The sequence below is a fragment of the Coregonus lavaretus genome (genome assembly GCF_964263955.1).
Source record: "Coregonus lavaretus genome assembly, chromosome: 20".
NCBI lineage: Eukaryota > Metazoa > Chordata > Actinopteri > Salmoniformes > Salmonidae > Coregonus > Coregonus lavaretus.
In genome coordinates this window covers 8,028,394-8,045,317 of record NC_140007.1, presented here as the reverse complement: position 1 = coordinate 8,045,317, position 16,924 = coordinate 8,028,394, and the positions used below count along the sequence as shown (strand labels likewise).

Genomic DNA, 16,924 nt, shown 5'->3' with positions numbered 1-16,924 from the left:
CTATAACTGTGGAGTCTCATTTCACATCATCTTCTCTATCATACTATCCAGGTCTGTGCCCAAACAGCTTGAGCTTCTACTTCTAATAATCCACCTTTCCAGAAATAAGTCTCTCACTGTTGCCGCTTGCTACAGACACCCCTCAGCCCCCAGCTGTGCCCTGGACACCATATATGAATTGACTGCCCCCCCATCTAATTTCTACAAGCATTTTGCAACGGCTGGCATGCTTTCCACCTGGCTACCCCTACCCCGGCCACCAGCTCTGCACCCTCTGCTGCAACTTGTCCATGCCCACTGGTTTCTCAAATGACTGCCTCGCCTGGTTCACCAACTACTTCTCAGATAGAGTTCAATGTGTCAAATCGTGGGGCCTGTTGTCTGGACCTCTGGCAGTCTCTATGGGGGTGCCAGAGGGTTCAATTCTCGGGCCGACTCTATTCTCTGTGTATATCAATGATGTCGCTCTTGCTGCTGGTGACTCTCAGATCCACCTCTACGCAGACGACACCATTTTGTATACATCTGGCCCTTCATTGGACACTGTGTTAACAAACCTCCAAACGAGCTTTAATGCCATACAACACTCCTTCCGTAGCCTCCAACTGCTCTTAAACGCTAGTAAAACTAAATGCATGCTCTTCAATCGAACGCTGCTTGCAACCGCCCGCCAGACTAGAATCACTACTCTCGGCAGGTCTGACTTAGAATATGTGGACAACTACAAATACCTAGGTGTCTGGTTAGACCGTAAACTCTCCTTCCAGACTCACATTAAGCATCACCAATCCAAAGTTAAATCTAGAATCGGCTTCCTATTTCGCAACAAAGCCTCCTTCACTCATGCTGCCAAACATGCCCTCGTAAAACTGACTATCCTACCGATCCTTGACTTCGGCAATGTCATTTACAAAATAGCCTCCAACACTACTCAGCAAATTGGATGTAGACTATCACAGTGCCATCCGTTTTGTCACCAAAGCCCCATATACTACCCACCATTGTGACCTGTACGCTCTCGTTGGCTGGCCCTCACTACATATTCGTCGCCAAACCCACTGGCTCCAGGTCATCTATAAATCACTGCTAGGCAAATCCACCTTATCTTAGCTCATTGGTCACCAACTACCTCATCCCCAAATTGTTATTTATTTTGCTCATTTGCACCCCAGTATCTCTATTTGCACATCATCTTCTGCACATCTATCACTCCAGTGTTAATACTAAATTGTAATTATTTTGCACTATGGCCTATTTATTGCCTTACCTCCATAACGTACTACATTTGCACACACTGTATATAGATTTTCTATTGTGTTTTTGACTGTACGTTTTGTTTATCCCATGTGTAACTCTGTGTTGTTGTTTTTATCGCACTGCTTTGCTTTATCTTGGCCAGGTCGCAGTTGTAAATGAGAACTTGTTCTCAACTGGCTTAGCTGGTTAAATAAAGGTGAAATAAAAATAAAAATGTCAGACGGGCTAGACAGACTCTACTAGCTGTGACATCACAGATAAGGCTGGAGAGGAGACATCACTGTTCCGCAAGTCAAGATTGTTATGTATAGCAGTCTATGCCCCTGGAGGGCTGCTGGGATGAACGGATACTACTTCAACTAAGCTCAAGTTCTTATACCCCTCTGATGTTCCCTTCCCTCGCTTCTAAAAAGATACTTCTGATTTGAGGTCCTTAAGCCAGTATTTAATTATTAACTATACAGTATGATAATCCAGCTACAGTCTACTTCAAAAACAAGGTAAGAGATTCAGGAAATTTTTTAACAGAATACCTTATACAGAGATTCTTGTATTTTAGCCTTAAGCTTAGCGTGGCCCGTTTTCAGTCCTGACACCAAGATGATATCTCCCTGTTTCCCCACTTTCTCCATCTCAGAGATGTAACCAGGGGGGGTGTACGTAGACTCAGAGAATTTAAGAACCCTTGAGGGAGGGAAAGGGATTGGAAAACACATTACAGGCCTATTATCGACAGTGACAAATGGACATATTACAATTAACCTCTACATACAGAAGTAATATGTTAGACCTGTGATAAGAACCTGAGGCCTATCCTAAGCTGTAGTTTAAAGGTCAATTCTGGCACAAGGCAAATCATAACCAAATGTATTTAAATAACCTGATAAGTCACAGGTAAGATTGAATTTGCATTGAATTGCCATCCTTAAACCAGTTCTTGTTATAATGATGTTGTTGACCATTTACTTTACATTCACTCTAACAGGCAGGTTATTTTCTCCATGATGGAGTGCATGGCAACGCACCTTAATGAGTTGTAGGAGTCAAGGAATCCATCCGTGTCTGCATCTTTCACTATGGTCCAGTCAAACACCAGGCTTGCTAGAGTGCTGAAGGTGTTTCCTGCACAATCAACAATTTGGGGGTGAGAGACATGGCTAAGCATATGCTCCCATTGCTTGGGATTTGATTTATCGTACATACAAATGTAGATGGTGCAATTTAAGTATCAACATTAAAATATATATTACACTGCTACATGCAAAACATTGTCCTGTGAATTTGTGTTGAAAGGACTTAAATCCCTGTGGACAAGAAGGCAAATACAGCACACCACTTTGACAAGTCCCTAAAGGTTGCAGTCCTATAAACCCAAACACCAATAATCCTCTTTCAACACAGTATTTCAGCTATTCCATTTGACAGATCTGAGAGTAGTACACATAAAGGCTAAAACAAACAACAAAATGCAGCGCGCCTTAGGGGCCGTCATCAAAGAGAATCAGGTTGGGGCTTCAGCTCATTTAACAGAGTGTGTCTGTGCCTGGCCCAAATGGAACCAGTGAGACAGAACAAAGAGAGACATTTAACCGCTGCCTGAGGACAGGGAAGGCCTGCCGTGGGGGATCACAGTCATCCCTACTGGAAAAGTCATTAAACTGGCTAGTCCACACAACAATACTGTGGATCTCTCTACGCATTATACTTAACGCTGGTAGCACTTTAAAGTTGTTCATATATCTGTAGTAATGCTGTAATTACTCTACTAAGAACATTGTATTAACATGTTGTTGCATAGCAATTTAGTCATTACATTGTAAAAAGTTTACACAAGTGGAATATCAGGACATTGTTGATACAATGTTACTACAGTAAGTGCACTGTTACTACATAGGTAGGTATAGAGCAACTAAATGTAAAGTGTTGTGATGACAGTATACCATGACGTAAATGTCTCTGAGCAAAAGACAACTAATGCTACAAGCTGTCCAATAACGCATAACAGTGTATCCTTGAACACTCCTCACCCTCAGAGTCCAGTGCGTGGATCTTCAGTTCCAGTGGTGAGTCCTCCAGGTGCAGCTCCCTGGTGGTGGACACTATCTGGATCTCACTGATGATGTCCACGATGGCATCACAGCGCAGTACCTGTCCCGTTACTGAGTACAGGAGAAGGGGACAGTCACACACAGGTAATGCAGCCAGTTATCATCAAACGCACCAAACCTTAGCAATGAGTGATACAGTCCTCGAGGTGTATTCAATTCAAGAAAGGAAACAGCTCAGAGGTCATTCTGTGATGAGCGATGGGCTACATTCAGTATTACTACACCGTTCTGTGCAGTTTCAACATGACTGTTGTTAGAGAAGTTTATAAGAAAGGCATCTGAAAGGGCCTGTGTTTTAGGCACTTCTAATTACAGCCTGTATCGCCAATGACTGCTCCATGACAAGCCAATAGCGCTGGAGTAAACATCTGGCTCGCAGTACTATCGCACAATACTATAAAGCAGCGTTTTTCGTTCCTTTTTCTGGGCCCCACAGGGATGCACTTTTTTGTTCTAGCCAAGCACTTACAAACCGGATTAAGCTAATAAAGGGAAATGTTTCAACATATAGTTCATAGGGTCGACTTGAGCAATACACTGAGTAGATTATCTAGTTTTGGCCTATAGACTAAATCACCTCAACTTCCATGGACTGAAGCATAACAACCAGTCCTTACCATGAACCAGGTTTCCCTCCAACCCTTTGTGAGTAAAGCATGTTGAATACAAAATGTCACGACAGACCTAATGGAAACAGCAAATATGCTAGACATGGTGGGAACTTTTTTTTCAGTTTATTAGATTACAGATTAAATCAATTATGATGAACTTCACAGGGTGGGGAAAGTGCAAGGTGATGAGCTTGATACGCCTTTCCAATAAATAGAGGGTGTTATTCTGTTGATATGATGATCAATGCTTGGCTGCCATTTGACACATTTTTATAATCTCGCTCTTTTGTCCATAATAATGTCATCATGTAGGCTACACCCGCACTGTATCTGTGAGCGGTTGGCTAGAGAGTACATGCCAATAGCATTCACTATATAAAGCAATTTTCTTTGTGACAAAACCATCAGTAGAGTTGAAAATGCGATGGAAACCCATTTAACTAGTATTTTTTATTCGGTACATGGGAATTTAACCGCAAAAGTCATTTTTATGTGCACTACGTCATCACGCATTGACTTTTATCTGCAACTAGTCAATTTGATGGAAACACATCTCTGGTAGGAAAATGCGCATATTTTAAGTATGCGTATTTTAGAATATTCTCATGGAAATCTGTCACCATTGGATGGAAACTCATCTATGTAGAGATTAGAGAATAGCCTATGTGAGAATATGCTCTCTCAATTCTACCCTCATGAACTTCCGGATTAGCAGGTAGGCCCATTTCACCTGTTCATGTTAGTCTCGTTTTATGCTGGTTGACAAGGCCCTCCATGGTTGTTTGACCAAAAGCTTAGCCACAATAAAGACACATTTGCATCTCTCTTCATCCAACAGGTACTGAACTCACCGACATCCTCAGCCAGTATGATGCTGGTGAGTCTGGAAGGCTGGGTGGAGCGGGCCTGGAGGACAGCTCTCTGGGAACACTGTCTGCTGATGTCAACTTCCACAGCCTCGATGCTGGCCACCTCCGGTCTGGTGGAAGACCTAGAGGTATGAAAGGTATTCAGACACTCTCTGGGGACAATTGAAGTTTATACAGTGGCTTGCGAAAATATTCACCCCCCTTGGCATTTTTCCTATTTTGTTGCCTTACAACTTGGAATTAAAATGGATTTTTGGGGGGTTTGTATCATTTGATTTACACAACATGCCTACCACTTTGAAGATGCAAAATATTTTTTATTGTGGAACAAACAAGAAATGACTTGAGCGTGCATAACTATTCACCCCCCCAAAGTCAATACTTTGTAGAGCCACATTTTGCAGCAATTACAGCTGCAAGTCTCTTGGGGTATGTCTCTATAAGATTGACACATCTAGCCACTGGGATCTTTGCCCATTCTTCAAGGCAAAACTGCTCCAGCTCCTTCAAGTTGGATGGGCTCCGCTGGTGTACAGCAATCTTTAAGTCATACTACAGATTCTCAGTTGGATTGAGGTCTGGGCTTTGACTAGGCCATTCCAAGACATTTAAATGTTTCCCCTTAAACCACTTGAGTGTTGCTTTAGCAGTATGCTTAGGGTCATTGTCCTGCTGGAAGGTGAACCTCCGTCCCAGTCTCAAATCTCTGGAAGACAAACAGGTTTCCCTCAAGGATTTCCCTGTATTTAGCACCATCCATCATTTCTTCAATTCTGACCAGTTTCCCAGTCCCTGCCGATGAAAAACATCCCCACATCATGATGCTGCCACCACCGTGCTTCACTGTGGGGATGGTGTTCTCGGGGTGATGAGAGGTGTTGGGTTTGTGCCAGACATAGCGTTTTCCTTGATGGCCAAAAAGTTCAATTTTAGTCTCATCTGACCAGGGTACCTTCTTCCATATGTTTGGGGGAGTCTCCCACATGCCTTTTGGCGAACACCAAATGTGTTTGCTTATTTTTTTCTTTAAGCAATGGCTTTTTTCTGGCCACTCTTCCGTAAAGTCCAGCCCTGTGGCGTGTACGGCTTAAAGTGGTCCTATGGACAGATACTCCAATCTCCACTGTGGAGCTTTGCAGCCCCTTCAAGGTTATCTTTGGTCTCTTTGTTGCCTCTCTGATTAATGCCCTCCTTGACTGGTCTGTGAGTTTTGGTGGGTGGACCTCTCTTGGCAGGTTTGTTGTGGTGCCATATTCTTTCAATTTTTTAAATAATGGATTTAATGGTGCTCCGTGGGATGTTCAAAGTTTCTGATATTTTTGTATAACCCAACCCTAATCTGTACTTCTCTACAACTTTGTCCCTGACCTGTTTGGTGAGCTCCTTGTTCTTCATGGTGCCCCTTGCTTAGTGGTGTTGCAGACTCTGGGGCCTTTCAGAACAGGTGTATATATACTGAGATCATGTGACAGATCATGTGACACTTAGATTGCACACAGGTGGACTTTATTTAACTAATTATGTGACTTCTGAATATAATTGGTTGCACCAGATCTTATTTAGGGGCTTCATAGCAAAGGGGGTGAATACATATGCACGCACCACTTTTCCGTTATTTATTTATTCACATTTTTTGAAACAAGTACCTTTTTTCATTCCACTTCACCAATTTGGACTATTTTGTGTATGTCTATTACATGAAATGCAAATAAAAATCCATTTAAATTACAGGTTGTAATGCAACAAAATAGGAAAAACGCCAAAGGGGGTGAATACTTTTGCATAGCACTGTAGATAAATAACTTATTATTTATTAAAAACCAAAGCAAAGCAGCACACTCTAGGAGATCAGATGCAATAATTGAATAACCTAATAACCACATGTGAATTAACCAATGCTATCAGGCCACACCCAGCCATGATTACAGACACCTGTGTGTGTGTCCTTTGACACTATATAAACTAGTGAACCCGCAGTGTTTGTCATTATACCCTGATGAAGACAGCTTGTGTGTCGAAACGTTGGTTATTAGGTTATTAAATTATTACATCTGAGCTCCTAGAGTGTGCTGCTCTCCTTTTCTTTTTCAAGTGTTCTACTCCGTTAGCCAGCACCTCGCCTAAACAGGTGTGCGTTTATTTCGCCTCTATAATACTCTTCAGTATAACCTGATGAACATAAAGCGGTCTAATAACGGAGATTAGGCTAAATGTGAGTTAACCCAGAACTGAAGTCTTGCGTAATTGGTCAGATGGTCGATTAAGTTTTGGGTCCATAATTGTTAAGAATAGCGATTGAACAAGGATCGGAATGAAGAGCTCCACACAGCTCCACCCGATCTCTTTGCAAGTTACAGGCAAGTCTGTGCCAAATGTCCCCTCCCATTCCTAAATTGGAAAGATGCTAAAGTGAAATCGTGATTTGTCCAAAGCACTGGAACTAATACTGCTCGTTATCGCATATTTCCCATTGAATCATGACAGATCTACGGTCCCATTTATGTTTACCTAGTCTGTCCACGAGAGATTATATTTTGCCCAAGGACATGTGGTTATCTATCTAATGAAAGGAAATAATTAAATCTGTTTTGACAGGAAATGTCTATGATTGATGAGGCACAGATTCTAAAATTAAAAGCATAAAGTTTATTTCATTTGTATCTCTCTATGCACACTCACGCTCCAACACACACACATAGCATGCACACACATTTAAACTGACTCTACACACACGCTCACACTCACATACAATCTTCATTTAAGCTGCTGCTATTCTTTTTATCATACATCCTGATGCCTATTCACCTTACCCCTATACATACAGTATCTACCTCTATCACTCCAGTATCCATGCACATTGTAAATATGGTATTGGAACTGATCCTGTATATAGCTTCTTAGTTTCTCGCATTCTTCTTATTTCTATTTCTTGTGTGTTTTTGATCTACCTTATGTTATATTTAGTACTACATTGATATTGATTACTGCATTGTTGGGTTTAGAGCTTGCAAGAAAGGCATTTCACTGTACTTGTGGTCATGACATTAAAACTTGAATTGGTAGGGTCAGCTCTGAATGAGAGTTTGAGAGTCTGTACAGTCTAGCTGGACAACTGGGGGTGTATTCATTCGTCAGATTTCGTTGCAAAACGTTTTGCAACAGAAACCGTTTACTATAGGAACCAAAGGTATTTGCAAACAGTCTAACCGTAAACCTTAGCCATTTTAAATTTCAACTTCAATAGGCTCGGGACATCCCAAGAATCCCGGATAGCACGGACCATTTGTGCAAACAGAAAGAAACGGAGAGGGACCTACCTAAATTTGTCCAATTTTTCGTTTGGAGTAAACCTACTAATGAATATACCCCAGAACATGTGCCACTGACTATCACTAAGAGTGGACACTGGACACCGTTTATGGGGGGCACGTGGCAGGGGCTGGGCTCATGTCCATGTGCATGATCACCAGTATTTTCCAGACAGGGTCATGCCTGTTTGATAATACCCAAGCCACAACTATTGCTTCCATGAATATATTTACTTTCTATCAAATAAAACCATTATTCTGATTTAAGATTTAGCTATATGCCACAGTGCACAGTAATGACCTAGTATGTAAAATGATACATGCGCGGACCAAGCAACTCTGTTTCCTGGCGGGTAATATTCTAGGAAAGATACCTATCTCTTTCAAGATATTCACTTACCATCTGTAACAGCCTTCAGTTGCCTCCAGTGTGAAGTTAATTCTAGTGCTTCGGGCAAGTGGTAATAAAACTTTGGGGATATTCAACTTTGAGGCACACGTGGTGTGAATTGAACTACATATCAATAACAAAAACACTGATAGTGAGCTCAGCGCAAAAACCGCCATTTCCGACAGCCAGATAGATTGCAGATATATTATAAAAATAAAAAAAGCTATTCAAATTGTTAGAGGTTATAGCCTATTACAGTGCAATAATTGTATCATTCTTTGATCCTCAATTAGCATTTCCGACTGTGAGTGATCACCAAGAGGTACGCGTTACATTAAACTAACATTGCTACTGTAACCATTTCCTTCAGCAAATATTATAACCATTGATAGGCTACTTAGTTTCAATTCCTTAGACTAACGGAGAGCCGCGACAGCATGACTATGATAATTTCGCTTGTTCCCCTAAATTTACGCTTTCAATTCAAGTTCCCTACAAAGCTCTTAGATAAAATATACAGTAGACTTTCCCCTAACGTCTAAATTAAGGATAACATTAATTTAGACAAAAAATATAGTTCACAGGACTTGTAGAAATACCCGCCATTACAAATAATTGGAGCTGCAGCGTGCATGCTGGGAGTCAGTTGACGTCATTTACAAAGTCGAAATGTGAGGCGATGATGACGCTTTGCCTTAAAGATGCAGAGGTCCGCTTTTTGCCGGAACCATTTATGCCTAAACGTTTTATTGTACATGAAGAGCTCTGCTTTAACTCACCAGCATTCCAGCAACATACAGTAGGCTGCCTATGCCTCACCACCACTTACTTACCACTCACATACTAACAACCTACTATGCAGTCACCTATTGTGAAAGACAACTCAGTCAGTGCATTTGCTCATTAGGTGAATTATGCATGCTCCTTATAACAGGGACAAATATGTCCAGGTGTGATCGGGACAGGTTACTATGTCCCTTGTATAGCCTATCTCAAGATATGAAACTACCGGTAGTCTGATACATAGTCCTACTGATAAAAGCATTTATAGTGTGGTTTCAAAACACTGATTGTACTCATGTCTGTGTTTCTCTGGGGAGAGGAAACATTGCCTTGATCTCTGCTTTGACCCCAGATTGCTGAGGATCACTGTAGTACTGCATCATTCCTCAATGTGATTGTTGTTCAGGAGGTCAGCAGGTTTAAACAACTCTCAGCAACCGATTTTCTTCCTTTAACTACCAGCCGCTCTGTCTGAAAGAGAGCGACCCAGCTCTACGTATTTTACTGGTTTGTGACCCACAGACAAAGCCCCCGGTTAGAGGGGAATAAAGTAGCCCAAGAGTTAACACACACACAGGGAACTTGAATTAAACACACTGAGGAAGATGAATATGGGATGTACATGGGGATGAACAGTGGGAAAGGTAGTGGAATGGTAGTGGTTCTGTAGAAGGAAATGAAAGGCAATGAAGATACAATATCACAAGAGCAGTAATAACAGTAATACATGACTGTATAAATGGCATATAATCCCTGAACATGTTTACAGGTTACAAGCTATACAGAGGCAGTATACATAATGTAACAACAAAACAACTAACTATTAAGACCAATATATACATGTCACACAACTCACTTTGGGTACCCACACCCTCCCACAAGTCCAGAGATATGAGTGAGTCCAGTTGTTGATGGGCAGAAACAGAGATGTTGCTCTCTGCCACAACTTGAGGGAGACTACATGTATTGTGTGACCTGTATAGTCAAGAGGATGGGCAGATATCCGGCCCCCTAGTAACCTCCCTAGCAACCTATCAGGGCACAGGTCACACAGGTTAGAGAGAGTTTGAGAGGCAGGTTTATGGTACCCCTAAACTCTCATGGTCCTGTTGTGGGGGATGTGAAGTGGAGTGTGCATCTCAGGGTTGTGATGTGAAAACAGTCACTGGCAAGGAATTCGTAACACTGTCACTCTGCTCACTAGTCACCACCAGCAGCCTCAGAGGACTGAGTGAAATAAGTGCATGTCCTATGGATTACTCATTTATATTCATTAGTGCCAATCTAAACCATGGAATTGGTTGACACTGAAATGAGAACACATATAGCTGGCCACTAACCTTTTTGACTCATCACATATGCTGCTGCTACTGTTTACTATCTGTCCCTTTATTCCTAGTTATATGTACATATCTACCTCAATTACCTCGTACCCCTGCACATCGACTCTGAACTGGTACCCCGTGTATATAGCCAAGTTATCATTACACATTATGTATCTATTATTACTTTTATTATTACGTGTTTTACTTTCTATTATTTATCTATTTTCTTTCTGCATTGTTGGGAAGGGCCCGTAAGTAAGCATTTCACTGTTAATCCACAGCTGTTGTTTACGAAGCATGTGACAAATAACATTTGATTTAGATTTTTAGATGTTTGGCCCCAACCATTTACAACTAGACGAGTTGAGTAAATCAACTGGGAGCAAGTACTTCAAGATCAAACACAGACCTTTTAGTGCTGCTGGGTTTAAAGCAAACCGCTACTCTGTCAGATGTACAGTATGGCATAGTATTTCTAAGGTGCACTGAGCACTGTCAAAATAGATATTCTTATCCTCAACTGAGATAATGTGGCCCAGTGCAGGCAGCCCATATCTGTTGAAGGCAGCCCTCACTTGAAATAAGCCCATCTTTTCCCAACAAACATGCATACATTGGCCCAATGTGGGCTAAAATATTGGCCCCACGTAGGCTGCCCACATTGGGCCGATGCGCTGTTGCTATTTAATAGGAATTTATTTATTCATGACAATTTTAATTAAATGCATAAATTGCATACTTTTCAAGCCCTTAAAGGTATTTAGGGAATGTGATACATTTTATCAGAAAGACAACCAAGTTGTTACAATCATACATATAATGTTTACAAGACAAACTGTTAAGTGTCTCATATGTCACATGCACTTATTTAAGTATTTTTAAAGACTTCATCATATTGGGCTGGCTGTGGCTAGTCTGTGTTGGGCTGTTGTAGGCTAGCGAGGGCCGGATTACTGAATGGGCATGCAATGGGTGGGGGGGATTAATTGCAGGAAATTAGCTTTAAAACTGCAACATTTTCTCATAGCCTCATGACAAAATGTGTAGATTGACATTATAAAACCGCAAAGTTATTCAACACAAACTGTCGGGGTCCCAAATGCAGTAGTCCGGCCCTGAGGCTAGCCCGTGTTGGGTTTAGTGTGGGCTAGCCTGTGTTGGGCTGGTGCAGGCCAGCCTGTGTTGGGGTGATATGGGCTGGCCATTGTTGGTCTGGTGTGGACTAGCCTGTGTTGGGCTGGTGTAGGCTAGACTATTTTGGGCTGGTTTTGGCTAGCCTGTGTTGGGCTGGTGTAAGCTAGCCTTTGTTGGGCTTGTGTGGGCTTGGTGTGGGCAAGCCCATGCCATCCTTGCCCACCGAATACACACATGGGGCCAATTGGGTAATGTTTGCTAGGTTCTTGTCATTTTGTACAATCACTGAGCTATCTGAATCAGCTTTTGGCTCTGCATAGTAATTGTTATATGATAAAGGTATAACAAAAAGTCGAATAATTTTCTGTTCATTACTTGGCAAAGGTGAAGCAAAAGATTAAAGTCATAAGTAAAGTACATTTTTACATTTTAGCAGACGATCTAAGAGCGACTTACAGTTAGTGAGTGCATACATTTTCATACTGGCCCCCCGTGGGAAACGAACCAAGCTCTACCAACTGAGCTACAGGGGACCTTGTGTATGATATTATACATTGTATATTTGACCAAGTGATGCATCTAACTGCATGCAGTGCACCTCTTTCCACCCCTAGATGTCACTAGCTAGATTTCCATCCAATTGGCGACAGATTTCCATGCGAATATTCTAAAATCCGCATAAAGAAAATATGCGCATATGCGCGTTTTCAGACCAGTGGTGTTTCCACCAAACTGACTTGTTGCAGATCAAAATCATTGCGTGATGAGGTATGAGAGAGACCCTCGACATTTATTGGATAGGAGCATCAAGCTCATACCATGCACATTCACCACCCTGTGAAGTTCATCATAATTTTTATTTATTTATCTGTAGCCTAATAAACTGCATGGTTTCCCGAGTCGTAATGGGAGGACCACACACCATGTCACCGCGTGACTCCCAAGTTTACTTCAATATGATGGTTATTATATCAATATTTGCGCATAAAGGCGTTTCCACCGTCATTTCTCGCATAATTCATTTTACCGAAAAAAAGATCCCACCATGTCGAACGAACAAATGATCTGTAGGAATTTATACAATTGTACCGAAATTTCCTGTTTTCATCACAGCTGTCTTGATTTTTCTTTTTTTAAATATGGTATGGCTTTACTCACATAAAAACTGTGGATGGAAACGTGGTTTGTGATAGCTGTTTTAACTGTGTTCTTCAGAGCCTTCAAATGTGCAGGAATGGGTCATTCAGCACTCTTTGGGAGTTCTATGTTTATGTTCAAATAGGCGTATAGAGATAGATATACCATCAAATTATATACTATTTGTTCTGAAATTGGGTGCTTTTGAAACGTTGTTCTTCTATTCTATTCCATTCTATTACATTATATTCTAGTCTATTCTATTCTACACTGAGAACAATAAGAACACCTGCTCTTTCCATGACATAGACTGATCAAGTGAATCCAGGTGTACGCTGAACTACATAACCAAAAGTATGTGGACACCTGCTCGTTGAACATCTCATTCCAAAATCATGGGCATTAATATGGAGTTGGTCCCCCCTTTGCTGCTATAATAGCCTCCGCTCTTCTGGGAAGGCTTTCCACTAAATGTTGGAACATTGCTGCAGAGATTTGCTTCCATTCAGCCACAAGAGCATTAGTGAGGTTGGGCACTGATGTTGAGCGATTAGGCCTGGCCTGCAGTCGGCGTTCCAATTCATCCCAAAGGTGTTCGATGGAATTGAGGTCAGCGCGCTGTGCAGGCCAGTCAAGTTCTTCCACACTGATCTCGCCAAGCCATTTCTGTATGGACCTCGCTTTGTGCATGGGGGCTTTGTCATGCTGAAACAGAAGAGGGCCTTCCCCAAACTGTTGCCACAAAGCACAGAATCGTGTAGAATGTCATTGTATGCTGTAGTGTTAAGATTTCCCTTCACTGGAACTAAGGGACCTAGCCCGAACCATGAAAAACAGCCCCAGACCATTATTCCTCCTCCACCAAACTTATCAGTTGGCACTATGCATTGGGGCAGGTAGCGTTGTCCTTGCATCCTCCAAACCCAGATTTGTCTGTCGGACTGCCAGATGGTGAAGCATAATTAATCACTCCAGAGAACGTGTTTCAACTGCTCCAGAGTCCAATGGTGGCGAGGTTTACATCACTCCAGCCGACACTTGGCATTGCACATGGTGACCTTAGGCTTGTGTGCGGCTGCTCAGCCATGGAAACCCATTTCATTACGCTCCCGACAAAGAGTTATTGTGCTGACATTGCTTTCAACCACATAAAATATGCAACCAAGAACAACTTTCTTATCAGAAACGTGTTTCATCGTTTTCTCAGCTTTTCATTTCCCTAAAACCGGTCAAATTTGGATATTTTGCAGAGGACCACCATTCTTTCCACTGTTTTGGAGTTATTGTATTTTCTGCCCTGTCCCAAACGAAACAGACAACTTTACCAGTGTTAACTAGATTACTAATGCATTCATTCTATAGATTTAAGATATTATTCTGGTGAGCACCAGACTATATTTAGTCTCATAGGGCAACAAGGTATGATAAAAGAGAAGCTGCATGTACAGTGGGGAAAAAAAGTATTTAGTCAGCCACCAATTATGCAAGTTCTCCCACTTAAAAAGATGAGAGAGGCCTGTAATTTTCATCATAGGTACACGTCAACTATGACAGACAAATTGAGAAAAAAAATGCCAGAAAATCACATTGTAGGATTTTTAATGAATTTATTTGCAAATTATGGTGGAAAATAAGTATTTGGTCACCTACAAACAAGCAAGATTTCTGGCTCTCACAGACCTGTAACTTCTTCTTTAAGAGGCTCCTCTGTCCTCCACTTGTTACCTGTATTAATGGCACCTGTTTGAACTTGTTATCAGTATAAAAGACACCTGTCCACAACCTCAAACAGTCACACTCCAAACTCCACTATGGCCAAGACCAAAGAGCTGTCAAAGGACACCAGAAACAAAATTGTAGACCTGCACCAGGCTGGGAAGACTGAATCTGCAATAGGTAAGCAGCTTGGTTTGAAGAAATCAACTGTGGGAGAAATTATTAGGAAATGGAAGACATATAAGACCACTGATAATCTCCCAAGATCTCACCCCGTGGGGTCAAAATGATCACAAGAACGGTGAGCAAAAATCCCAGAACCACACGGGGGGACCTAGTGAATGACCTGCAGAGAGCTGGGACCAAAGTAACAAAGCCTACCATCAGTAACACACTACGCTGCCAGGGACTCAAATACTGCAGTGCCAGACGTGTCCCCCTGCTTAAGCCAGTACATGTCCAGGCCCGTCTGAAGTTTGCTAGAGTGCATTTGGATGATCAATAAGAGGATTGGGAGAATGTCATATGGTCAGATGAAACCAAAATAGAACTTTTTGGTAAAAACTCAACTCGTCGTGTTTGGAGGACAAAGAATGCTGAGTTGCATCCAAAGAACACCATACCTACTGTGAAGCATGGGGGTGGAAACATCATGCTTTGGGGCTGTTTTTCTGCAAAGGGACCAGGACGACTGATCCGTGTAAAGGAAAGAATGAATGGGGCCATGTATCGTGAGATTTTGAGTGAAAACCTCCTTCCATCAGCAAGGGCATTGAAGATGAAACGTGGCTGGGTCTTTCAGCATGACAATGATCCCAAACACACCGCCCGGGCAACGAAGGAGTGGCTTCGTAAGAAGCATTTCAAGGTCCTGGAGTGGCCTAGCCAGTCTCCAGATCTCAACCCCATAGAAAATCATTGGAGGGAGTTGAAAGTCCGTGTTGCCCAGCGACAGCCCCAAAACATCACTGCTCTAGAGGAGATCTGCATGGAGGAATGGGCCAAAATACCAGCAACAGTGTGTGAAAACCTTGTGAAGACTTACAGAAAACGATTGACCTGTGTCATTGCCAACAAAGGGTATATAACAAAGTATTGAGAAACTTTTGTTATTGACCAAATACTTATTTTCCACCATAATTTGCAAATAAATTCATTAAAAATCCTACAATGTGATTTTCTGGAATTGTTTTTCTCATTTTGTCTGTCATAGTTGACGTGTACCTATGATGAAAATTACAGGCCTCTCTCATCTTTTTAAGTGGGAGAACTTGCACAATTGGTGGCTGACTAAATACTTTTTTCCCCCACTGTATCTAACTACAGTTGACAAATAAATGGCCTACCAAATTATGGAAATTATAATATGGCCTACCAAATGTCGGAAATTATAAGGAGAAACTTGTCTAAATTAGGGGTGAAAGTAGCCAGTAGGCTATACGGTCCAGTATGGAGTATCAGCAACATACATTATTATGGTGGATTGAACTGCGCAGGTAGCCTACTTTTTGAAGTGATTTGTTTAATAATCAGATGAAAACGTCATCACACAACATGATATGCGAAACTTAGCCTGCGCAGACCGCTAAAAACAACAGCAAACGGGATCAGATGTTTACATGCCACAGTATTGTGTCTAAGATCAGCATATCCCAGGCATCTTATCCGGGTTTCTCATAACCGGGATACAAGCTTTTTCGGGATATTGTAATCACGATATGATGTTTATATCAACTCAAAAACAGAATATTTGAGTATCCCGAATAAAAACGGGATATTAGTGCACTTGTAAATGTGGTCAGTGTAGATGAAGGGGTGGAGACAGTTTTAAAATGATTTTTAAGCCTTGAGACAATTGAGACATGGATTGTGAATGTGTGCCATTCAGAGGGTGAATGGGCAAGACAAAAGATTGAAGTGCCTTTGAACGGGGTATGGTAGTAGGTGCCAGGCGCACTGGTTTGTGTCAAGAACTGCAATGCTGCTGGGTTTTTCACACTCAACAGTTTCCCGTGTGTGTCAAAAATGGTCCACCACCCAAAGGACATCCAGACAACTTGACACAACTGTGGGAAGCATTAGAGTCAACATGGGCCAGCATCCCTGTGGAACGCCTTCCACACCGTGTAGAGTCCATGCCCCGACGAATTGAGGCTGTTCTGAGGGCAAAAAGTGGTGGTGGGGGAAGGTGTTCTTAATGTTTTGTACTCTGAGTATACCAAACATTAGGAACACCTTCCTAATATTGAGTTGCTGATTGAAGTGGATTTAACAAGTGACATCAA

At 41.8% G+C, this 16,924-nt stretch overlaps 1 protein-coding gene across 1 annotated transcript in view; it reads right to left on the bottom strand.

Moving 5' to 3' along the window:
* Positions 1 to 9,130, bottom strand: part of nup210 (nucleoporin 210) — a 57,883-nt gene extending 48,753 nt beyond the window's left edge. Inside the window, exons 1-5 of the mRNA XM_084185168.1 lie at positions 8,554 to 9,130; positions 4,828 to 4,967; positions 3,285 to 3,416; positions 2,283 to 2,379; positions 1,791 to 1,941 (exon numbers count right to left, since the gene is read on the bottom strand). Coding sequence (XP_084041294.1) covers positions 1,791 to 1,941; positions 2,283 to 2,379; positions 3,285 to 3,416; positions 4,828 to 4,967; positions 8,554 to 8,720 — 687 coding nt within the window. The 5' untranslated portion in view covers positions 8,721 to 9,130. The remainder of the gene's footprint in view (positions 1 to 1,790; positions 1,942 to 2,282; positions 2,380 to 3,284; positions 3,417 to 4,827; positions 4,968 to 8,553) is intronic.
* Positions 9,131 to 16,924: the final 7,794 nt, after the last annotated feature.